Raw genomic sequence first — 24,546 nt, forward strand, 5'->3', positions numbered from 1 at the left:
GTTCTGCAAAAAGTGAAGTGTACGGGTGATGCACATCAGCAGTGGCAACAGGGACAGGCTCTGTTGAAAAATAGTGTTTTGTAGCTGAGAATTTGCTTTAATAAATAATGCTTTTGTGCTCTTTTTGTCTGTTGCAGTTTCCATGGAAATAAATAGGAGTCATTATTTTTGGAGCAACCTATTGGTGGTATGTGTTCGTTGGACTTGATCATGTTAGAGGTCATTTCCCTAATGATTGGGTGATTCTACTCAAGCTGAATGCATGCACCAGTTGATGGTAAAAGCTTTACCTAACTGTAAGCATGTCTGCTGCTTCTCTCACTCGTTATTGCTCATTGCATCTAAGCAGGAGCTTCTCGAGCTGTCAGACTACAAAAAGCAGGCTGGAGACTGTGTCAACTTCTAGATTTGTCAATCACAGCTGACAAGATTCCATCTGCCTCCAGTGATCTGCCTCAGCCCCATGAATTAAACAAAAACACTCTGGCTGAAATTGCATCCAATACTGCCTTGCCCCTAAACTTCACCAAGGTAGGTCAACATCTGTTGTCCACTGCTATATTTTTGCTTTGGCAACAGAACAAGTGAGTGTGACACCGATCTGAATGGATAGCCCTACAGCTCCTATTACAGGACCCAAAATGGATCACTGCTCTTTTATATCTATTGTTTTCCTCCATCTAATACATTATTTTAGAATATAAATTCAGAATAATTTGAACTTCCACTTACAGTTTCAACGCTCTGATCTTTCTCCTTCCCTCCTCTTTCTCTTCCTGCCTTCTGCATTTTTCAGTAGCTTATTACCTCCCATAGAAATCACTGTCCTGGATTCAAACCACACCGCTAACAGCCATCTCAAGTCACAGCACTAGCCCAGTGTCAGATGGTTGTAAGTGTTACTGAATTGATCTGAAATATGTTTTGGTCTGTCAGCTGCCCTCTTGTGTTCTGTTCCAAAATACATTTGACGTCCTGGGCTTTGAGAAGCAGGCATTAAAACACTGACAGGCATAGGAATAACAGAATGAGCCATTAAGTATTGATGCTTTTATTTAAATTGCTCCTGACACTCAGCTACTAATTAAAAATTGGAAGAATATGCTAGGTGATTGGGGATATCCGTGCACACAGGCAGAATTGCAGTTTCCCTCTCAAGATCTGACTCTGTTCTATCTTGGCACTGTCATACATGGCAAGATTATGTATTTTTAACACTTCTTCAACAGTGAAAAGTACTATTTTTTCAAAAAAAAATACTCTGTGTACCCATGACTTTGCAAGTTGTTGTTTAAAACAGACTGGAAACAACATAGTCTGTATGAACACCATCTATTAGCCCAGCTCCATTGTTATGAACAAACCAGCAAGGAATATCAATGCCATGCTCAGGATCTCTTCTGTAATCCTTCTGCCAGCCCCTGCAAGGCAAAATACAGCACAGAAGTATCAAAGTAGAAAATACAAATTGGCAAAATAAACTTTTCTTTGTCTTTTCTAAGGATTTGATTTTCTTTTTCTTTTTCTTTTTTTCTTTTTTACCTTGTTACTATCAGTTCCTTGTTTTTAAATATCATTGTGGCATCTGGTTTCTTGGGATCAGACCCGGGATGAATTTCAAGTATGGCAAAGTCAATGGGGTGGAAAAACTGTCCTAAAAATAGAAGCCAAAATTAACATTTCAAGTATGTTGCACATACTGAAGCAGAAACAAAATAAACAAAACCCCCAGAATGTCTACATTCCCATGCTGTTTACCAAGTTCCCTCAGGGTTCTGAATGCACAAGCAAACACCCAGTTTTGTGCAAAGTTGAATGTATGACTACGATACTATTTACTTTGTAGAAACTGGAATTCTCTGCATGCCATCTGGATGTAAGTTCCACCTTCTGAGGGTAAGGTAAAATTGGTCTTTTCTAGATAGCCCTTAAGGTAACCTCACTTTGTGTCTTGTCTACTCAGCTGTATTTATGACATACTACTATGCAAGTCTTTAGCTTTCTTTTAATCAAGTAATGCGTTCATCTCTGAAATCATTTGATGAGACCGTGCTTAGAACAAGCCTGATATCTAAGGAATCCTGTTCATGACAGGATTACCTTCTGGGCTCTTTCCCCACGGAACAGAACTCTTTCTTTACCCTACGGAACAGAAAAGTGTGCTAACATTTCATCCTTATTCTGTTCTCCTTCTGTTTTGTTACAGCATTTCCTAAGAGTGACAGACCCAACACATTCTTCCACAGTTAGCCTGGCTCACTCTCCTCGCACCGCAAAGCACATACCAAGACTGAGAGGTGAGTTCACAGCAGTATTTACTACAATGACCCGAAATACAGGTTTGCTGCCCTTATCTGATTTTGTAGGAGAAAATAAGAATGCAAGGAAAATGGCTGTGTGTGAATATGTGTGAAAGCAAGCATATTTTTCAGCAGAGAATGCACACCACAAATCCTGCTACACTGCAGAAAACAGGATTCAATGAAGTCACAAGTTTCATCCCTCATTTACCAGCTTTACCTTCTTCTAGAGTAATGTTATCTAAGATGAAAGAAATTCTAGACAATACAAGGCATTCTCTGATTTTCATATATGATAGTCAACCAAGATACACCTTAACAGCTTGTTTTCTTACAAGGGATGCACTAACTGTGGTTTGGCACATTTTAACTGATCAGCAAACACTTTCTCAGAGTGCTTATATTTAGTAGAAAATGGATAAGCTGAAGGAAGAAAACAATCCATCCATGATACTGGAGGATTGATGTAATAATTATTAAAAAAATCTGTGGATGGATTTAGCAAGGTAGAGTCTTGAAGACATCCTTGAGAACAACAGGTGTTAGTGTTTTCAGCAGCAGCAGAAGAATTTAAGAAAAGATCATGCACAAAGCCTGAGCCCCGAATATTTTTTCAGAAATCTTAATATGGTTAATCAACATAGTCTCAATTTTCTCCCCTTTCTCAGTTCAGAAAGGCCAAGTACAAGGTGGTGTCTGCAAATCAAGTAGCCTCAAGGAAAGAAAGCATGTTCACGCTGCTAAGAGAATTCATACCTAATAATCCGTGCGTCTGTTCGGACAGTTTATGACTTTCCAATGTATACAGTCCTAAGAAATCCCTGTGCAGAGGATGTTTCTTCCATACTTGGTGCAAAACTATAACAAATGATGCGCCGCTGCCCATTGAGAGCACCAGACTTTTTTTCTTGTTAATTATCAAAGTTAAACTGAGGAGAAAAAAAATGATTCAGGGCATTGAGCTTCCCACAGTTAGTAGCTATCACAGGAAAACTGACAAACAAAACATCTCCAACAAACAAGCATGGTTATATAAATTAATTACTTGATGTGTTTTAAAATTAAGCTATTTTGTTTGGTCTATGTGAATCTGTGTGTTCATGGACAGTTCAAGTCTCAGACTACATTACATCTGTAAAAGCCTTTTACAGAAAGATGTTTCTATCAAAACTCTTCCTATAACAGCACAATTAATCACAGATGGGTTACTGAGATTTAGTGTAGCACCTCGTGTTCAGTAATAAAGATGGTATTAATAAAGCCATCACTTCCTGGCCTGGATGCTATCTGAGATCTTTTTCCTTTGTTCCACAGAAAAGACAACTCCTGAAATGCCTAAGTTAGCGCCAGGATAAAGAAGATTTGCTTCTCATTATGACAACTGTATCATCAAATTAGTTGCCATTAAAAAAAAAAAAAAAGTATCTTGTATAAGTCACAGTATTGCTGTAATGCTCCTTCTGTTTCAGTGTCATGCTTTGAGAAACACAATGTAAATGAAAAGGAGGAGGAGGTATTGCTGTTCTTTTTCTAAACTTTCTTCTTCACGGGTGAAAACGATTCTGTAACATAAATCTCATGAGATATATCCCTGCTGACAGCACAAAATGTACCTATCCTATAAATATCACAATTCCCACATCTTAAAATGGAAATTTGTTGCTAAGCATTATTATTCCTGTTCTTGATATCACGACTAAAATTATTCCTTCAGTGTTTGCTGAAGTCACCACTGTGTTAAAGCACAATATAAAAAGTGATTGTACCTTGGTCATACTAATGGAAAGTCAGGGCAAATTCTGCACTTTCCTATTCCAAGCAGAGGAAGTTACGAGTACAATAATTTGTCAGTTACGTAACGAAGTAGAGAGCAGAATTCAGCACGATTTGGATCAGGGTGAGTTTCTTTGCATAATCAGGCAACATATCTTCAAAGCACACTTTTGATCAACCTTCCCAAAAAAGTGTAAAAAATAACCCAGGAATCTGACATATTCTTTCTGCAGACATTACCTTTCCTGTTGAACTGTGACCGAGTCAAGCCAGGTGAAAGTTGTCTTTCCAGTCTCATTCTGAATAGTGATCTTCTCAGGAGTTACTGTCACTTTTAAATCCAGGTGCTTGTTTGCAATGCCAAGTTTTCCAAAATATGTATTTTGGATCTTTGCATCATTATTTACTTTCTTGTCACCAATGAGTTCTCCATTTACTGTGATGCCTAATATCAAAAGGAAACATCAAATACTGTTTTGTAGATAATCAGCTGAGGTCAAGAAGTGTTGAGGTAGTTTTATCTGCAGCTCGACCAAACAAATCCAAATTGAAAAATAGTTCAGAATTACTTAAGCATGTTTGTGCAAATGTTCAGTAAGGGAATACAGCTGTGGAGGCTGTTCTGTAGGTATCTGTAATGACAACCTTTATTTTATTGATAAAAATTCAGTATTTTCTGGACCACAAAAGTTCTGTGACAGGCACAAATAGCCCATCTCTTTTACAGATACTCCATGAAATGGCAAACTGAGGATTATTTTATAGCCTCTACTAACCGAGACAAATAATATCTCTCAACTCCCACAGAGTTTTCAAACAATTAAAAGATCATTTAATTCCAGGAAGTGAAAACAGTCGTGGTAACAGTATCCTATCACAGTGATAGGAGCTCCTGTTAACTTTGCAGAAAAAATAGTTCATGCAGTATAAAAAGAGAGAAGTAGCCTTTAAAAATAAGATTTTTCAATCTAAGTATTTTGATTTACTGCATTTTAAAGTGTTAAACTCACCTGTAACTGGATCATTTATCAATCTTAACACAGCACCTGGGTTTTCATTGATATTGAAACAAATGGCATCTTCTTTTTGTGGCACTGATATAATGAAGTGTGGATCTCCATCAACTGTAAAGGCAAGTCACAGGTATTTGTATTGTGATGCACAAGTTCAAAGTTCCACATGAACACTTAAAATTGTGGTAGTGGATCCACTGATAGTGGGGTCCAGCAGGAACTGGCTCCTGCACAAGCTGTATGACCAGCTTAGTCCAGCCCATCCTTCAAATAGAGTGAGGATGTCCCAAAGAAGCTGCTACCATATCTCAAAAGTGAACTACAACCTTCTTCCCCATAACTTTCCAGGTGTGTGCCATTTATCCTATGACCCTTGATCACTGCAAAATTTGGTACACAGACTACAGGATCAGAATGGGCACCTATGAGTGCTTATCTTTGAGGATGAAATTATTAATGAGGACAGGAAGGGTAGAGAATAGACAGCCACCATCACAAAGCCTAGCAAGTGGGAAGAGGACTAAGAAAATGATCATACATCACAGTGACTCATCTATTTAAAAACATTCAAGGATATTTAAAGTAAATAGAAGTACAAGTCCTCTGAGAGGAAAAAGAAAGGTTGTTTTTGTGGAAATAAATTATCTAAAAACTCTGAGAATTGTGCTATTTAAACACCCACTTATGTCTTCCTTCTAAATAGAAACAATTAAAACTACTTACCACTAGTATACCAGGTAGGGTTTGATGCATGTACATAGTGTACTGGTGAAGCTGCAGAGAGCAGAAAAATAACTGTTAGAGAAACATCAAAATGGAATATTTATGCACAATATGCAAAGCATACGCTAAATGTCAGGAAGTTAACGTGCTAGATAAATTGCTAGCGTCACCCTAGTTTTTAAACTAAATGGAATGACAGTGTGTGTCTTTTGAATCAAGCAAAGCTTTAGGATTTATTTCATAATCTAAATTGCTTTCAGTGTTTACACAAATTCCTAGCAATGTAGCCATAGGAAGGCAAATATCTCAGATGTAAGGGTTACACTGCCTACCAGCAAGTCTAGGTAGAAATGCAACAGCACCACACATTTAAAACTCCTGAGGTTTTGTCATTTGTTCTCAGTGGAATGAATGTGTGGCTTTCCAAAAAACTCCAGAAAATTGTAAAGGGAGGGAGGGAAACACTGAGAGAGATTGAAACTAATCTGAGCAAAACTTTAAATTCGACTCTCGCATTTCCAGCACTGCCCAACCAGCAATCTGAAGGATCAGTGGATATCTCAGTCTCTTCAATAACACTATCTTCTTCATAGAAGTAACTGAATAATTTAGCCAGAGATGCTGACATCACGCTCTCTTGCTTTGTATAATTCCTAAAGAGATGCACACTCAAGTCCATCCTCTGTATCTGAGAAAAAAATGTTGTTTTGATGAAATGGCATTCACTCCCTAACAGCTATTTCACTGAAAAAAATCAGATCTGGTCTTGTTCAGTCTTTATGGTTTTAGGATAGTGAGGAAAAACTGGTAGTATTTGTTAAAATACAGTTGTAAACTCAGACGAGGCAGTTTCCATCCCTCCAGTAATTTCAGTTGGCTGAATCATTTCCTTTGACAGATGCTTCTTCATTTAGAAATTCGCACTCATGACTTACCCTGTGCAACTATTGGGGCAGCCTGAGCTGTGAATGAAACAAAAAATATTTTAGAGGCTAGAAAGAATAAAAGAAAAGCTCTCCCACTGCCATCCCACCACCAAAGCCAACTCCAAAATCTTGTAGCTATGTACACATTTCCTAACACTTCTAAAAAGGAAAAACAGTCACACAGTTTATTTGGGTTTTGTACTGCAACAAAGCAAACTGTGAATTGATTCAACACAGTGTCATGGACAGAAATCACAGTGCACTTTACAGCAAAACTACTACTTCTCTAAAGGTCCTGCAAGGGATCTGTAAGGGGCTGGGGAGATCTGCACCTTTTCTAATTCCTTTGTGTTTTGTTCCAAACTCTAATACTGCGATGTCAGTAAGATTTATCCACCCATTCCCACATATTTGCTGTCTTCTTTATTTGAAACTACAGAGCAGTGTTTGTAGATGGGTATTTGTGCTGAAGAAGCAGCATTCACAGCAACACTGAAGGCATCTCTGAGAGGAGACTTGTCTACACACCGGTACCTGCGAGCAACAGTGCCAGCCCTGGAAAGCAGTGTAGTTGTACTGGGCCTGAAGTTCGTGATGTTGGGACACTGCAATTCTCAGGATCCACACTGAAAGCACTATTCACAAAATTTTCAATCCCAAAAAGTTTTTAATCTAATTATAATAGTCTTAATCTACGATGCAAGATTTTCATACAGTTCTTGGGGAATAAATCAAGTGATGCAGGAAATTTAACTCTAATAGTTAAAAAACAACAGGGGAATTTAATAACAAATGTACATACCTTCAGCTGTATCGTGAGTAAGTAAGTAAAAAGGAAGAAAAAGAGAAAATTACAGTTTCAGTTGTACAATAAAACACATTCAAAAAAACCAAAAAACCTATTGTTGAATTGTCAGATTCAACCATACATCTTCAGTATTTTATAACAGTTACGACCTAGACTCTTGTATGTGTAAAAATTATGTTCTTTTTCTACAAGGTGATAGTGCTCTGAGTACTTCTGTTATCACTCTGCATAACTTCTACACACATAGAGGATTTTCTTGGAAAGAGATTCAGAAAAGGACCTCTGAGTCACTGCCACATCTGCTAGATGCTCTTATGTTTTACATCTCATAGTGTCCACCTGTAAACTACAAAATCATTATGCTGCACAATGTCTTGAATGCTAAATTAATTATGGAACATTTTTATGTCAGTATTCCATTATGATATTTCTGAAAAAATAATGCAAGAAATTTTATCAGCAGAATGCCTGTAGAATTATTTCATTCTGTAGGGCACCTAGCAATTAAGTGGTTGCAAGGTTTATTCCACTTGAAGGAAACTCTCACTAATCACCAGAAAGCATTTCTGTTATGTTAAATTACCTTAAAATCAGTCCTGGTTATCATGTCCAATTCAGGAGATAAGAATGTTTTTCATACAAAAGCCAGCAAACAGACTAGAACTAGGAACTAGGACAGAGCTAGGGGCACTAGGCTAAAGTTTCAGGGGAAAAAAACAATAGATGTAGAGAGATGAGACTGGAGAGCCTCACTTGTCAGATCTGTGGAATTAGGGAGAGATGAGAATGGCTCAAACAACACATCTATGATGACAGAGTGGCTTTGGGGTGCACTGAGAAGATAGAATTTGTCTCACTTTGCTCTTACGAAAGAGGAATAAAGTCATTCCATTTCACGTAGGCAAAGCAAAGAGGCTGAATTGCATGAAAGGACAATGATTTACTGAGCAAGGAGTTAATAATTAGCCAAAGTATTAAAGGAGATGAGAATAAATGGTGCACTTTCAATACTGATTATTTTTCTATCTTCAACATATATGAATACCATGTTTTACAGGTATTCTCACCTCTGATATATTCTGCACGAGGGAAATCTCCTGGCAGTAGTCCCTTTTTACACAGAAAGATGCCACTACATTTACTTTTAAGAAGTACATAAACAATTAAGGAGAAAGTGATGTGAACAAAATTAAATATAGCTGAATTATGAAGTAAGAAATGCTACTTTCTTGCGATGTGATATTTTATATATTAATTCTAAATACATTGATTTTAAATTTATAGTATTTTCCCTGTATGAACTAGTAGTGAAGGACGGTTTGATAGAAATGAGCTTTAGAAGGAAAAATAATTTTGCATAAACCATACATATGCAAGGCACAGAAAACAGTTTTTTCCAATCTGTGTTTGAAACGGTGCTCACAAAAGTCTTCCTTTAGATGAACATGAAAGCAACTTTGATTAAACTGTGAAAATGTCTGTACCTTCAGTAGGTTTATCGGCAATCGCTGCTTGATTTTCATCTTCTTCTGGCTTTGTTACCACCATGGATGTCAGTGGTGTCACAAATTTGTATTTTAGTGATAGATCCAGGGCTTCAGCTGTAAGATTGTCCTTTTCTTCTCCTGTAGCTGAAATACTGAATACAGGGAGAGACTCCTAGCATCAGTGATTGCCAAGTTACCTGTTAAACTTTGAATTAAGTACTTTTTTTTTAAAGTGAAGTAATTTCTCTGCAGCTAAAAAGACAAAACTGTGTTTTCCATAAATGATAATTTAAATCAGTTTAATTTGCTAACTGTAAGACAAATGCAGAGGTTGTGGAGATTTTCCTTACTGTTCTTTATGCTTTCCTATTGGCATCTCGGTGTGATGATAAGCAAAAACAAGGAAATAGATCTCAATCCCAGCTTTACATCCTAGAGGCTGGACCAGTCACACAGCTTAATGCTTTCACTGAACATAACTGAATGTGATTCTTGGTATAATTACCGTTTTTCCAGGAGCTGCTCAATGGTGAGATAAGCCCAAAGCCTTTCAATGAAATCTCCAAAGATATATTCCTGTTCTTGGAAAGCTTTAGCTGTTTGCTCTTTATCTTGTTGTGAAGTAAATGATAGGGCATCATTAGCCTGTTAGGAATAAGGAAAATAAGCCAGAGACTCCCAGAATTTTCCAAAATCAAAACCTTAACACCTGAAAATCTTAATAAATTGAAAAACATTGTGGTCCAACAAAGAACTTGCCAACAAAGGAATTTTTAAGCTTCTGTAAAGCTCAGTAGTGTATGCTATGAGACATAATGCACTTTCCAAATTCAAATGCCATTTGGTTAATTAGAATTTGACTACTCAGGATTTAAAGAAATTGATTATGATTCTTATAACATATAGCCACTTGTTTAATATGAAGACTACTGCCTATGAGCACTGAACATTCGGCTTCTGAAAGAACTGGGTAGGATATTTAGAGAGTAAAGACAACAAAGTAAGTCAGCAAAGCTTATTCAGTCACGTTGCACAAAGTTGATCTGGATTAACCCAAGAATAACTAACAGACAAGAAACTTGCCTAAGAAACTTGTAAAAGCAATGCCTCTGGTGCACATACTTTCTCACATATGCAGCAATACATGTTCTCACTGAGGTCAAGACATACATGTGACTATTTTAAGTTTCGTCACCATTGAACACGGATACTTTCTGTAACAAGAAAAGAGTCAAAGAAATCCATACTTACACCTTCACCTTTCACATCTACTGTCAAACTGTTTTGGTTGATGTCTCTAAGGCGCCCAGCCACCACAATCTCGGACCCATCATAGAAATGCTTAAAGCTGTTTTTAGTTACGTCTGCAATTTCATTTTCTGGGTAGTTTAATTCTACATCCCTTAGCATAGGATTGGACACCTCATCATAAAAGCCCTGTGGGATAAAAAGAAAAATATTTAACCACCATTTTTTTCTTTAATTTATATGTAGATCTGTAACCAGTGCTATTTCAGCAGTGAAAATTTAGAATGTATTTTAGAAGAAATATGTAAATATTCAGTTACGTCTCAGAATACAAAACCTAAAATTGTACAAGTAAGGCAAATGAGGAAGGACACACCAAGATCCTTCCATTTCATAAAGTAAGTTTCTAGACCAACTCCCTGAAGAGACTGAAATGATAACACGAGCCAAGAAGATGAGGCATTTGATTTTGACCAACCTTGTAATTAAATCCAGTATACACATTTTGGCCAGTCTTTCCAGTGGACGGTATTCCCACGTCAAAAGCCAAAAATTCAATTCCATACTACATTCACGTCTTTTCATGTCATTTAGAATTAAGAACATTTCAGAAGTATGGTAAAATAAGTTAGCTTGCAGAAAGTCCCTAAATGCAGAATATCTCGAGCCTTTAATCTCTGTCGGCCTTCTCTTCTTTTGACATAATCTGTGAGATATGGAAGATGTAGTGACTGCAGCAATTTTGCTTATATAATGTGGCACACACCAAGGTGTCCTTCAGAACCATGTCTGTCTTGTGTCACCTGTGCCAAGTTTTGAACACTCTTCCATAGCCTAGGGTGTCTGTCTTTTGTGGTTTTCCCATTATTTTAGAAAGGAAGAAGAAAATTAAATGCAACCAATATTCTGACTACAGCATACTTGACTGTCTCAGTACCAGAGTACACTTTCTGCTTTTTGATTACTTCAGAATTAAAAAAAAGTCAGCATACTTATCAGAATTAAGACATCTCTCATCTAATTTAAGTTGTGATTACTGTACCTGGAGTTGTAAAGCTGAATCAGAGTCAGGATAAATCCGACGGGCCAATCCTTTATTTTCCAGTGCCATCTTCTCCAAGAAGTTGTAATCAACACCGTAACCAAAACCGAGATTGTATAAAGTATATTTTCCTTCAATGGCTTTTTTCACATGTGTCTGAATGTCCTGAGTATTTGATATGCCTACCTCAAACAAGAAAAAAAGGTTGAGTTTCTTCATAAATAGATAAAATGAAATGTGGTTAGTGATCTTTGGATTTTTTAAGAGACATTATGAAAGACTTGTTTGGTCACACTAAGCTGGTGTAGTAGCATTTCAATCATGAAAAAGAAAAAAGCAGAAGTCAAAGATGACGGCCTGTTTTAATTGAGTGATTTTTGTTAGTTAATTCACTCTGTTATTTCACCCAACACAAACTTACCTACATTTGGTTGGCCATCTGTTAACATGATAATTATCGAAGCACTTCTCTTGGGCACAAGGTTTCCTTCATGAGCAGCATTCAGCATATCAATTCCTTTCATCATACCGCCATATAAATTTGTCACTGTAAGGCAGACATAGAAATCTGGTTTCGACACAGTCAAAATAATGGACCGTGTTTCATGGGAATCTGAGAAAACCTGACTATGTTTTTTTGACAGTATGACAATGAAAAGTTTGAGTTTGCTAGCAAGGGAGTGTTTAGATACAAAAATAACTGAGCTTTGCAAACACAAGGATAAAAACGTCATCTGTTGCATCAATTTCAAGCTTAGCAGTGTGCCATTAATAATTTTTAAAGTGGTAGCATTGTGTTCACAGGCTGAATTAGAGAATTAACATACTCAACAACCTATTGGCAAGTCAAGTACTCACAGCCTTTAGTATCAATGCCCCGAACAAACTTTCTTGCTTCATCCAAATTTTCAGGAGTGGCTTTGATTAATGTTTCCTTCCAGGTGTGTACATCACTACCAAACAGTATGAAATTGAAGTGGTCATCTTCTTTAATATCATCTAAGATTTTTAGAAGTGCTTCTCTTGTCTGTAAGAGGAAGAAATTTAAATTAATTGTTCAGCTTCCAAGAAATGGGTGTTTGCAGCTTTTACATAACTAATCCCTCCAGTTCTTTTTTCTTTTGTTCCTTTCATACCGAGAATAATTCTCAGCTTGTTCCATCCTTCCTATTCCTGTGTCTATTTCAAAGTAACTCTAATGAAGTTATCCAGTTGCAATTACATCTGGAAAATTTTTTTAGCTGAGAGGAAAATCAAATCTTACATCACAGATTGTTGGCATGGCAAAATTAAAATGCTGGAAAATAAGGTAGCTACAGGTTTGTGGAAAAGGTCATAAGCAAGTGTGGATATTTTAATGCAGCACCAAGATTTGAAAGTTTTGACCATTAGATTAGATTGAGTAGTCCCAAAAAGAGCTGTTCCCGAGAGGAGAGAGAATGAACAACATAGATAATGGACAGAATACTATATATTTTTTTTTAATTTTGAAACTGGCCAACACATCTGAGTGACCTCTCTGAAAATGCTGATATTCGGAAAGTTTTGAAATAAGAACATGTCTAAGTAAGTAAAACATAGCCTAAATGTATAGAATTTTATTCTACAGCAAGACTTCAAGCTAGTTTTTACAGTATTGAGAATTTGTGAAGCCACAGCATAAAAGCATCCGGTATGGCTTAGAATAATAGAATCATGGCATTGTTTTGAGTTGGAAGGAATATTTAAAAATCACCCAGTACATCTCTCCTGCAATGAACAGGGACATCTACAGCTAGATCAGTGCTCAGAGCTCCCTCCAGCCTGACCTCGAATGTCTCCAAGGATGCAGCACCCAGCACATCTCTGGGTAATCCGTGCCAGTGCCTCAGCATCCTTATCATAAAAAACTCCTTTTTACAACCAATCTAAATCTCCCCACTTTTAGTTTGAAACAATTTCCCCTTGTCCTGTCACAACGGACCCTGCCAAAGAGTCTTCCATCTTCTTTCTTACAGCTCCTTTAAAAATTGAAAGGTTGCTGTCAGATCTCCCCAGAGCCTTCTGTTCTCCAGGCTGAACAGCCCCAGCTCTCAGCTTGCCTCATAGGAGGGGTACTCCATCCCCTAGATTATTTTGATGGCCCTCCTCTAGACACACTCCAAAATGTCCACATCTCTTCTGTACTGAGGACTGCATTTCTGGATGCAGTACTCACCAGCACAGAGCAGAGGAGCATGATCACTTTCCTGACAAGCTGATCAAGCTGCTTTGGATGCAGTGCAGGATATGGTTGGTTTTCTGGGCTGTGAGGGCACACTGCTGGCTCATGTTCAGCTTGCCATTCACCAGCACCCCCGAGTCCTTTCCAGTAAGACTGTGCTCCATCCTTACATCCCCAAGTTTGTATTGGTAGTTTGGGTTGCCAAAATCCATGTGCAAGACCTTGCACTTGGATTTGTTGAACCTCATGAGGGTTGCCTGGGCCCACTGCTTGAGCTTGTCTCTTTGGATGGCCTCTCATCCCCCAGGCATGTTGACTGCACCACACAGCTTGGTGTCATCTGCAAACTGCTGAGTGCACTTGATCCCACTGTCAATGTCACTGATGGGGATGTAGGAGTATGCCAGGCTCAGTACTGACCTCCAAGGCACACCAGTCATCTCTAATCTCCATTTGAACACTTAGCTGTTGAACACCACTCTCTACGAATGACCAGTTCTCCATTTATTGAACAATCCACCCATCAAATCCGTATCTCTCCAATTTAGAGAGAAGGATGTTATGTGGGACCATGTCAAAGGCACCCTAAGTCCATGTCCTTTACATCATGACAGAAGTCTTCCACAGAGACTCTAAAGTAATGTAATAACATACCTGTTGTATTTCTCTTCCACTCATTGAGCCACTAATATCTATTATAAAAATAACGTTCTTGGGCAACTTTGGAAGATTCATTGGTGCAAAGAAGTGCACAAAGTAGCCATTGACAATCTAAAAAAAAGACATCAGATGTTAGCAAGCCAATAGCTTTTGTGTATTACAAAGATAAAATTCATAAAAAAGAAAGTACTTTGATTTAGTCTTTAGTTCCTGAGTAGACTAACAAATTCTTACCAATCTCACCTCCATCCATGAGCCCAGGAGTGTTGTTTAAATTCAAGCCTGAGCCTGCTTGACTTATACCTGTCTCTAGCAGTGTCACAACTATGCCTGCTCCCATCTGACCATGGACTGATTTGGAACCCACTCCATATTCTGACCTCACACCACAGCTTGCCTCGTCCTGGCAAATTTGCCTGATGATCTGGACTCTTGGCTGAATCTGAATAACATCTGTAGGTCTGCCTTACCTAAGTATTCTTGGTACTGGACTCTTGGCTGTGAGGTTGAGCTGTCATAGTCAGCTTTCTGCCCTTTAGGGAATAATTGACCTTCACTACTCCCCAACATTAATCTGTGAAAGATAAGCCCATTCAACAGTGCAAATCTGCCAGCTATTTTTCTGCAAAATTACCTGCAGATTATCTGGAGTTGTTCTCTCCACATCATATTTAACAATAAAATCTCCATCCAAGAGTGACTGTGAGCAATTTTCACAGGTTCGCTGTTGATCAAGAGTTGGCTTGAAAGAGATATGCCCCTGAAAAGAAGAAACTTCTTTAGATCTGAATCTTAATAGATGAAAACTTTCTACAAAACACAAATAAGTTTGTAAGTTTGTAAAGCTGGTATGTTTAGATTCACAGACATAAGGATGACCTGTTTTATATGGTTAGGTATTAGCATATTTGTATATTTGTATAATTGTATATTTGTATAAATAACTAATAGCTCAGGTTTGCTGCCTAGCTCTCTCTTCAGATGTTTTCTTCCTCATCTTCCTTGGTTCCATCTTCCTTCCAGCCCTTCACTCCAGATAATAAGAATGTTGAGCAGTCTGTGTGTTAGGACTTCTACCACTTTCATACATGAGAAAACTACTTGTTACTGACTCCATTCTTCCACAGGAAATAGTCCAGTTGGTATCCAAGCTTCCAAGTACTGCTGTGGGACAAAGGTGCAGTTCTATGCTAATAGCTGCAAGTGTCTTTCCAACTGCATGGTGATAGCCTTCAGCTTCCTAGCTTGGAATTCAGAGTAAATTTGCATGAAGAAGTCTTTATTTACTCTATTTTTAGCCTCTTACTTTCATTGCTAATGACTAAAGCACTTTTACATAGTAAATAAAATATGGAAGGTGTTACTGCACCTTTTTATGTGAGAAAGTTTTCCTTATGACATTTTGCAGATCATTGGTGATGAATGTTCCTTCTGCTTCCAGCTCACTGATACCTTGTGGCTCAAAGATATTTACTTCAATCTGAAATATGAATTGAAAATTGTTTTTATTGGCTATCCCATAGTATATCAACTTAGACATTTACTGGAGGATCTGGAGGAAATGAAGGATATGAGGGAGAGATTTTCTTAAAAGAAAAACAAGTTTACTTTCGTAATTAGTAACAGCAGTCCAACGTATCTTTTTCTACATAGAACTTAAAAGACAAATTAGAAACAAATAAAGCTCTATAGAAATGGCTAGTAAAATGGTTAGTTAGTGGAACTTTGTCAAATGTCAAATAAATACCTAAGTCCTTCAAAAATATAATCCAGTCATCAGCTGTGAGCCATGGCCAAGTTTGATATATATTTCAGTTTGCCCTTTATCTTAATATGTTTGAAATAATGCTTTATAAACATACAGGTACTGAGCTTTGTAATGATTTTTACCCAACCTTTGATGGGTAAAGCTGAGTTTTAACAAAGCAGATAGAAGTGATCAAAGACAAGTTTTAGCACAGAAAAGCCAGAATGCAATATATGTATCATCGTAATTTAGCATGACATATTTTTATAGTGATGCAATGAAGGCATTTATAAAAGCTATTTTGCTCCAAAATATCTTAACAGCTTTTCAGTTTTCTGTATGGCATTTCTTTTGGAGGCTTACTAGCTGAGCTAGCTCAGAAGCCTATAAATCAAAATCTGCAGTAAAGCATATTGGTGGGGACTCCCCACATGGTTCATTAGGAATATTATGGGGGCCTTTAGTTCAGCTGTAGGCCAGTGGGAATGATCATGGTACTCCGCTTTCTACATATGTACAGAATCTCACGATCTCTTAAGCTGCAGAATTAAATTTGACATCTACCTCAAAATCTTTGACAAGCTGCTTCGGTTTTACTTTGATGAACATCTCATATTTTCCAAATTGTCTCTTCAGTAGTTCTTCATATATGAGTTCAAAAGTGACTTTACTGCCTGCTGCGATGTTGACTGAAACAGTGAATTTTTCTGTTTTCCTTCCCGAAGCCCTATGTTTAAATGGGTAAGAAAAAAGTTATCCTCTTTCACAATATTTCTTGCTTGGATTTGGTTGGTGCAGTACAATTTTTAAAAAGAAGTAACACAAAGATGGGAATTTTGATCAGTTGCTAAAGTCATAGTCAAACAGTATAGAGTTTATTCAAGTTTTCCTAGGAGCTTTATCCCAGAACTGGATATGCATATTAAGTGAAAGATGCAGAAACTTTCTTAACTGCAGATTCTACCTGCCAGAGATTGTATTTCCTTCTTTATAATTTATGCTAAAATAACTCTAAATTAATGATATTTGTATTTTGATCCTGTAAGAAAACAAACTTCAGAAATATGACAGAGCAAGATATTATGAATCTCCCAATTTCCTACAGGTTAACGGCATGGAAGCCACACCAGATATCATTCTTACTTGACAAGACCTGCAGTCTGTCCCTTTGAAACAGCTTTCTCATACTGCTGTTTGGCAGCTTCTTTTTCCTTTATATTTCCAGGATAAGTGATGCCATCAATTGTCCTGTGGGTGAAAAAGTGCCTTATTTAGCTGATTGGCTTGCACTGATACATGAAAAGTTACTATAGGCAGATAATATATAATTGTATAATATATAAAGTCTGTTTATTAAATGGTTTGCTCAAAAGCATTTTCAGGAACCTGCAATTGCCAAGATTTGAGCACAAGCAGTGAAGCACAAATGAACGAGTCTTTCTAGAGGCTTTACCTGGAATGAAGAGCTCTGTGCTTAGCATTGAAGAGAATCTGAAATATTTTTTCCTTGAAAATGAATTAGATCAAAACTAGGCTGACAGCAACACACCTTGCACCTGCACTTTAGCAGCTTGATCATCTCATCTCGTCTTGTCTTGTCTCATCTCATCCCATCTCATCTATCTCATCTCATCTATCTCATCTCACAGCAGGATCACCCTCTGGATGAGACTCATCTGTCCAAACACAGGTATCTACAGCTGAAAATTTCATCCATAGACTACTCACACCAATAAGCAAGCATTTTTTCACAGGAGATGAATCTCATCCTAAAATAAAAGTTCTAGCATAACTTAAGAGTGATTGTACCCTAAAAGCATGTTTCTTTTCACTGAAAATAAAACAGGGCTAGTGTGATTAGCTGAGATGAACACTTCTAAGCTGAAACCTAATAAAGGTGTGAAAATTGCATATTACTGCATCTAAAGATACAAATTTAAGGAATAATTTCCTCTATTTCCCATCTCTCAATTGAACACTATTTCAAAATGAAGAAAGAAATTAAGTTGGAATGCCAATTACAGTAATGGAATGCCAATTAAGTGATGGAACTTTTGGGGTTTGATAACAGCAGAGTAAAATAAGTGATATTTCTGAAAAGGTGAGTGTATCCATGGAGAGGATCTCCAATTCCCCAAGGTCCATGATAACAAAGAGACATAACTGAAAATCAGTCACTTTTACTATAGATATACCAACGTTTACCTACCTCAAGGTATCTCACATGTGAAGTTAATAGTATCAGAAAATTACTCAATCTATCAAACAGCAAATTAAAATTTTTGGTTTGGCTACTCTAAGAAAATTATAAAATTTACACACATGCTGAAGTTGGTAATGAAGGCTGTCTTAGGGAGCTCAACATCGAAGAAGACTTCTTTGTGTGCATTTCCACGATTGACGGCTCGACTGGTGATGACATTGTGGGCAAATCGGGAAGTTACTTTACTATCAATTTTCATTCTATATATTTCTATCCCATTGACAACCTGTACATTGAAAATGAAAGAACAGAGCTAGCTGTTATACTGATGTCTGTATTAATCAGCCATGATTTTATAGAAAGAAATTACTGCAGGAGCTTCTATCATTCCAAAATGAAACAGGCTGACCTAATCATAAGATGTGGGACACAGCAGCGTTTCCTTGGGTGTCTACAGAACTGACACAGTTATTTCTATGAGTCATAACTACAGCCCCTTTAACAAAATGCTGCCACCTTGGCAAAGATGATGCCACTGTAAGAATTTATTTTTGTCTCCACTGAGACTGAGACTGAGACTTTTGTAGTCAGCACAAACAATGTGCTGCAGCCTCACTGCACTCATCACTGCCAGTATCAACCAAGTGGCTGACTCCCAGAGCAGGGATGGAAGGAGTCATCTTGTATAAAGACAGATCTAACCAGTTCCAGATGGGTTTCAAATTCCATTTTATTATCCTCAGTTTCCTCACAACTGAGGCTCATTCCTGTTTAAGAAATGAAATGAGCTGAGCATAACTTGTTTGTTTTGAATGCTCAGGAGTAAGGTTACTTGAGACTGTAGGAAAACATAGGTAACGGCACATGTGCCTCTTTAGGCAGCTCTGCAATAACAAGATCTGATTGCAACACAGTCAGCGGTGAAAAGAAGCTTGCGATTTTTGTGCTAGGCCTCATCTCTGCTGGTTATTAAGAAGTTCTCCCCCCAAAATAAAAACATATTAAGCATTGCTGAAGTGGCATCCAGGTGCCAAGTGGAATCAGCCTCAGAGATGCAGTCTCTTGACTTCCTTAGAAATAACTACAACATAAAATAAAAACGGTGTAAGAGACGCTGCTATTTATTAAAATACAACCTGAGGTTGAACATTATTTGTTCACATTCTTTCCCTATGCAGGACTCCTTATCTGAGCTTTGAGAAGGACAGACTTGTTAGTCTTACTGCCTAAACCAAGCAGCTCTGGGCTCCTTCTCATGTTCCACACAGCCAGGAATGTCCATTTGCTCAGACTGGACTCAGAGAAATCTTCGGCGAGGAATATTCTTGTCACTAACAATCTTTAGCCATAGCCTGAGCAGAACCAAGCCTTCATATAAGAGAAGACTACTCACCAAGTCATTATCAGAATTTCGCTTCTGTAAAGAGAAAAAAAAAAAAAGGAAAAAAAAATCATGACTAAAGTAGTAAAGCCTCATTTAGACATCTTCTTGGGAATGCTGTTTTCAGATCTTTTGGTATCCATTTTGTCTTTTCCAACTAATTTTCCTTTGGGAGATAAATGGGTTTCATATCAAAGCATACAAAATGGTTTGCATACTCATTCCTGTCACAAACACCCTCCAATCATCAAGCAGAGTGATCTTTATGCTTGTAACCCATTCCACCCCACCAGCCTCTCACTCTCACAGTAACACATAAGATGGCAATTCAGCAGGCTCACAGAGAGGGAGCATACTCTGAAAGGCTGCATGGAGGGGAAAGTTGCTGGAACCTTCCTTTTTCTATGTGCTCAATCTCAGAATGAGTGCAAATATCAGCAGCTCTACAAAAATACCACGTGCTCTCATGACCTGAAAGAGAGAACAGGATTGAAACATACTTGGAAACTCATGTTAAGATAGTGTCTTGCATAACTCCATTCCCGTAATCTTGGTTGCAAATGGCTTATCTCATCTGGCTCCAGGGGCCTCGTGGGTCACATTTTGTACAAGTTTTCTTTTCATGTTTGCATACTCCACTGAACAGAGCAGTAAAGATGCAGAGATATCAGATCAGATATGTATATTGGGCACATTTATGGGTTTTGTTACTTTTCACATTTAGGAGTTCTATAGGCTGGAAACAGAGACACAGAAGACTGCTCTTCCCTCCTTCCCTCCTTCCTTCCTTCCTTCCTTCCCTCCTTCCTTCCTTCCTTCCTTCCTTCCTTTTTCTTTCTCCCTTTCTCTCTTTCTTATGCAGGGATTTGGAGAAAGCTTCTCAAGTTCTATGAGAGTCTGGCAATTCATATTTCAAACTGCTATTGCCACACAGGTGATTTCTGCATGTCTCCCCTGCTTCACAAACTGATGTGGGCTTTTTTTAATGCCTGTGTTGAGTATTTACCACTACCACTTCAAATCATTCCTTTACAAAATCTATCTTTTCTGTATCTATACTCTCATTGCAGTCAATCATTTCATTTTATTAAAAATAAATAAATAAATAAACAAACAAAAAAACAACCACAAACCAAAGTATGGACCTTAGAAACAAACAAACAAAAAAATAAAGTATCTGAAAAGTCTGCTTGTTCTGTACCTTTTTTTAAAGACTACAAAAATGTGTTACATTTTAGCTACAAATTCTACAATTCTAACTACTACTATCTAAACTAATTCTTCATACACATGTAATTTTTCCTGAATTGCTGATGTGAACATTCTTTAGCAAAGTTATGGGTTCTACAGTAGTTTGGAACGAGTTCTGCTCTGATTCTGTAAATATTTTTAGTGCTACGCTGTCATTCTCCCTGAAAAAGCAAATAGAGGAAAATCTTTCAGTGAAAGGTATTGGCGGCTTTGTACTTGGGCAGATCTTGGGCAGAGATACTCAGACACTATCGGACATCATCCTGGGCTGCCTGCTTTAACAGAGCCTGATCTGACATGGGGCCAGATTAGATGGTTCTGCTATTTTGTGATTTTTGTCATTCTTAATGATTCACTTAGATGGAAAGCTAGAGATCTCGCTTATGCTAATGTCATTTTGAGCTCTGTGGACAAAAAGTGATAACATCCCATTAAAAAATATATATTATGCAATTCTGAAAGAAATGAGATTTCCCTGACTTGTGTAATTACAGTTAGAAGTTACATTTACAATGTTTCCAAGTATTTCCACTGTTTTGCCATTAGCACCAACTATTGGAAAGTTTTTCTTTTAGTTACATAACAGTGATATTCATTCTTCTTTTGTATAATGCTCCGTAGTGGCAACAGCAAAAAATACAGATGCAAAATATCTACTGAAATTGAAAAGTAGAAGAAAAAAGAAATTTGTACTCCCAAGAATAAAGGGTGGGGAAAGAGGGCTTCCATTACAGTACTTACTGAAAGAAACCTTGATTTTATAGCTTGGGAAACTAAAATACAGCGTTACTAAGAGGTTCAGCAAAGATTGTACAGTGACCTATGGCTGCACAACGTATTTGTGTAAACCTCTATGTACTGCATAGGAAAAATAAGGCATAAAAAATTATTTTCAAATCAACAACAACATTAAAGATTCCATCATTGCAAGTGATGCTAATTGGAAATCACAGAGAAGAGAGAAGTTATGACCTACACAGGAGTCTTGCTGCTGCCAGAAGGAGAGGGTCAGAGAAGGAAAGCTGTATCATTGCTACCTTTGCACTGAATGCTTTGAATAGTTTTATTAAAAAAAAATAGAAATAAAAAATGCCACCCTTAATAGTTATGTGTATAGGAAAAAGAAGTACAAATGTACTTAGGCATCTTAGATTTGGGGTTGGTTTTGTTGGTTTTTTGTTTGGTTGGTTTTTCCTCAGTTTTCAGCAGACTTGGCTCTGCCAGTTGAGTTTATCTGACTGTAGCCTTAAAGGTAGCTTTGACAACTTGAAGGTACCAGATAGACTTCCAGCCATCTTTAACCAACCATCAGTGGTAAACAACCTGCTCAAAAGAGCTAGTACAGAGATTTGGACCGAGTCCACCACAACACACAGCAGTCTTTTCCATTTCAATAAAATGACATTTGAAAAGAAAAAAAAAAAAAAAGTAGCATAAACTGGCAGAATCAAACATCTTTTCTGAAGTGCTCTGCATGTACAGATGGAACATAGCACAGAGCGTTGATCATCTATTTAGGGAGGCTTTAGCAGTGTAAGGCATAGAGAGAATTATGGTTAGTATAGAAATGGAGAGGAAAAAAAATACATTATATCTGGGATAAGTATGACCTAAATAAGAATCTTTGGCATTTCTGATTTGCAGCTATAAATCTCCAGGTGATTTCAAAAGGTTAGATGTATTATTATCCTGATTTTCAAAGAAAGAGTCTTGACGAAGATGATATATTCATCAGAAGAAACTGACTGTAAATTGCTCTGCCCTGTTTACCCACTGACAATACCCCCTGAAGAGATCTGCCCTCTGTGATTTTCATAGGATTTACCCACTGAGGGAGAGGAAAGCCATTTACTGAATAGTGGTCTGCAACTTAAATGAAGATAATTACTCAGAATATCAGGAAGCACTGCCTTACTCAGAGATCTGTGAAAAACAGAATGTGGGGCACATATATATTCCGTGTTATGCTAACACAAATCTTTTGAGAAAAATCCTACTAAGTCACTTGGGCCACGGAAATGTTTATCAGGATGTCATGTTACATCCCTGTTACATTTCTTCTTTTTGGAGGCATCTTTCACTGTCACTGCCATTCAGGTGCTACAATGAGTTATATGGCAGCAACGAATCTTTTACACATCTGAATGTAAAAGCTCTAAAACACTTTACCATTATATAGCAATGACAGGGAAAACAGAGGAAAGTGATGTTTTGAAAAAGAGAGATAGGAGAGCTTCTTCATAGCTGATTCAAAACTGAGGCTGATTAAAGTTCCAGTCCCAAATCTGGGCTGGTGATCCTTGATAATAGAGAACAGAAATCTCCCGGTGGCAGCACTGTGTGAGCTCCCTGGAAAATGATGATAAATGGCAGGAAGTTAATCTATGAAGAATGGGAGCAGCACACATGGTTGATTACTTACCTTAATGTTTCTGACATGTGTTACCAAAAAGTCTGATGATGCAAAGGCAGGAATCAATAATAAAATACAAAGCAATAGGTGGCTTTCCATTTTGGAAAAAAAGTAAGATTCTCATCTGAACCACACAAATAAATATACAATGCTTTGTTTACACAGTGTTAATAAATAACCCTATGTGAAAAGTGGGATTAAGCATACAGAAAAAAATTAAACACTGAATTTTGACTTGTATAATCTACAGAATATTGCTACAAAATATTTATGTTGGGTTGGAAGAATATTTCAGAATATTTCGGATCTTCTATGTAATATCACCTGCAAACAGAACTCCAACAGCCATTTCTGTATTCTGATACCTTCTGAAAAGCTGTCACTGCCTCAGCTTCACCACAGCTGTACCAAGGCTTGCAGTCTTGTAAATTCATTTATACTCCTCTAAACTGCCTTTTATAGCGCTGCATGCCACTCAGGCGCTCGACTGAGGTGTCACTATCTGATGCTTATCTTGGCTATTCCAGAAACTTCATGGTCTTTTCCTGGTCATTTTGACGGCTGAAATTCCGGTCCTAGCTCACAGATCCTACATCTTGCAATTACAATTCATATCCGTTCAGCCTGCAGGTGCCAGGCCCGTTTACTTTATTTGTTATCTCGACAGCACTAATTCCTCATCTTTCAATTGGTTCCATTGGTTCCGTTAAAAGAAAACCCCGAGTTCAGTATCTGTGAGGTAAACCCTCAGTAATAAAACACTGGAGATAAACAGTAAGCTATGTCAAATTTCATTTTTTTATTTATTTTGCATTGCCAAATGCAAAATATAAAATTAACATGAAAAGATATTAAAATGAGACACGTGAACGAATCAGCAGCGGGAAGCAGAGAAGCGCCGTGCCGTGCCGTTCTGTGCTGAGGCACGGGACGGGTTGGGCTGTGCTTTCTTCCCTACGTGCTCTGTGAGAGTTTTATTTCCCTTCTTTTCTCCCCTGCTCTGAGACATTTTCAGTTTTCCCTGCAGCCAGCTTTCTGAGGCTCGGCAGGAACACGGCTCAAGAGGACAAGGAGCTCTCTATAAACCAGGCTAGAGCTTCTTTAAGCAGCTCTTTGCTATCTGAAGGTGACACGATGGCTTTGCTCAGCAGCTGCGAGCAGCCCGGACTCCCTTCACACCACACAGGCAGCACCGCCGGGATCATCAGCCGCTGTTTTTGAGGGGACGGCTTTGTTTCTCGTGATGGCGGAGGCACTCGGCTTCGCACCTCCCTCAGGCGCCCTGCCCGCTCCTAACATGGCCGCTTCGCCCGCTTCCAAGATGGCGGCGCAGGCTCGTACCATAGAGACGCACGGCGGGCCGCTCTG

The 24,546-nt window shown here is 37.9% G+C and overlaps 1 protein-coding gene and 1 long non-coding RNA gene across 2 annotated transcripts; one reads left to right on the forward strand and one right to left on the reverse strand.

The window, feature by feature from the left end:
* Window positions 1-1,035: 1,035 nt before the first annotated feature.
* On the reverse strand, window positions 1,036-23,293 carry LOC100539056 (inter-alpha-trypsin inhibitor heavy chain H3). Its single transcript, XM_010718264.3, has 22 exons — window positions 23,188-23,293; window positions 19,527-19,550; window positions 18,253-18,419; window positions 17,074-17,178; window positions 16,495-16,657; window positions 15,553-15,663; window positions 14,818-14,943; window positions 14,178-14,294; window positions 12,179-12,347; window positions 11,746-11,867; window positions 11,321-11,506; window positions 10,282-10,467; window positions 9,536-9,675; window positions 9,028-9,182; window positions 7,538-7,543; window positions 6,745-6,771; window positions 5,810-5,860; window positions 5,084-5,197; window positions 4,314-4,518; window positions 3,057-3,229; window positions 1,543-1,654; window positions 1,036-1,421 (listed from the first exon to the last, which is right to left on the reverse strand). The coding sequence occupies exons 1-22, from the start codon at window positions 23,275-23,277 to the stop codon at window positions 1,292-1,294; spliced, it is 2,679 nt and encodes an 892-aa protein (XP_010716566.1). The 5' UTR covers window positions 23,278-23,293; the 3' UTR covers window positions 1,036-1,291.
* On the forward strand, window positions 1,661-3,721 carry LOC109369893. The gene is made up of 2 exons (XR_002119526.1): window positions 1,661-2,297; window positions 3,615-3,721. It is a non-coding gene; the product is annotated as an uncharacterized LOC109369893 (long non-coding RNA).
* Window positions 23,294-24,546: the final 1,253 nt, after the last annotated feature.

Source organism: Meleagris gallopavo, chromosome 14, assembly GCF_000146605.3.
Source record: "Meleagris gallopavo isolate NT-WF06-2002-E0010 breed Aviagen turkey brand Nicholas breeding stock chromosome 14, Turkey_5.1, whole genome shotgun sequence".
Taxonomy (NCBI): Eukaryota; Metazoa; Chordata; class Aves; order Galliformes; family Phasianidae; genus Meleagris; species Meleagris gallopavo.

Bases quoted from the DNA above. Each gene is read 5' to 3' on its own strand.
- LOC100539056 (XM_010718264.3), bottom strand. From the start codon at position 23,277: ATGGAAAGCCACCTATTGCTTTGTATTTTATTATTGATTCCTGCCTTT. The intron at 17,179-18,252 runs GTGTGTAAATTT...TTTCACCCACAG, and splicing joins TTCATTACCAACTTCAGCAT to GACAATTGATGGCATCACTT. The intron at 1,422-1,542 runs GTAAAAAAGAAA...TTTGCCTTGCAG, and splicing joins AAGGAACTGATAGTAACAAG to GGGCTGGCAGAAGGATTACA.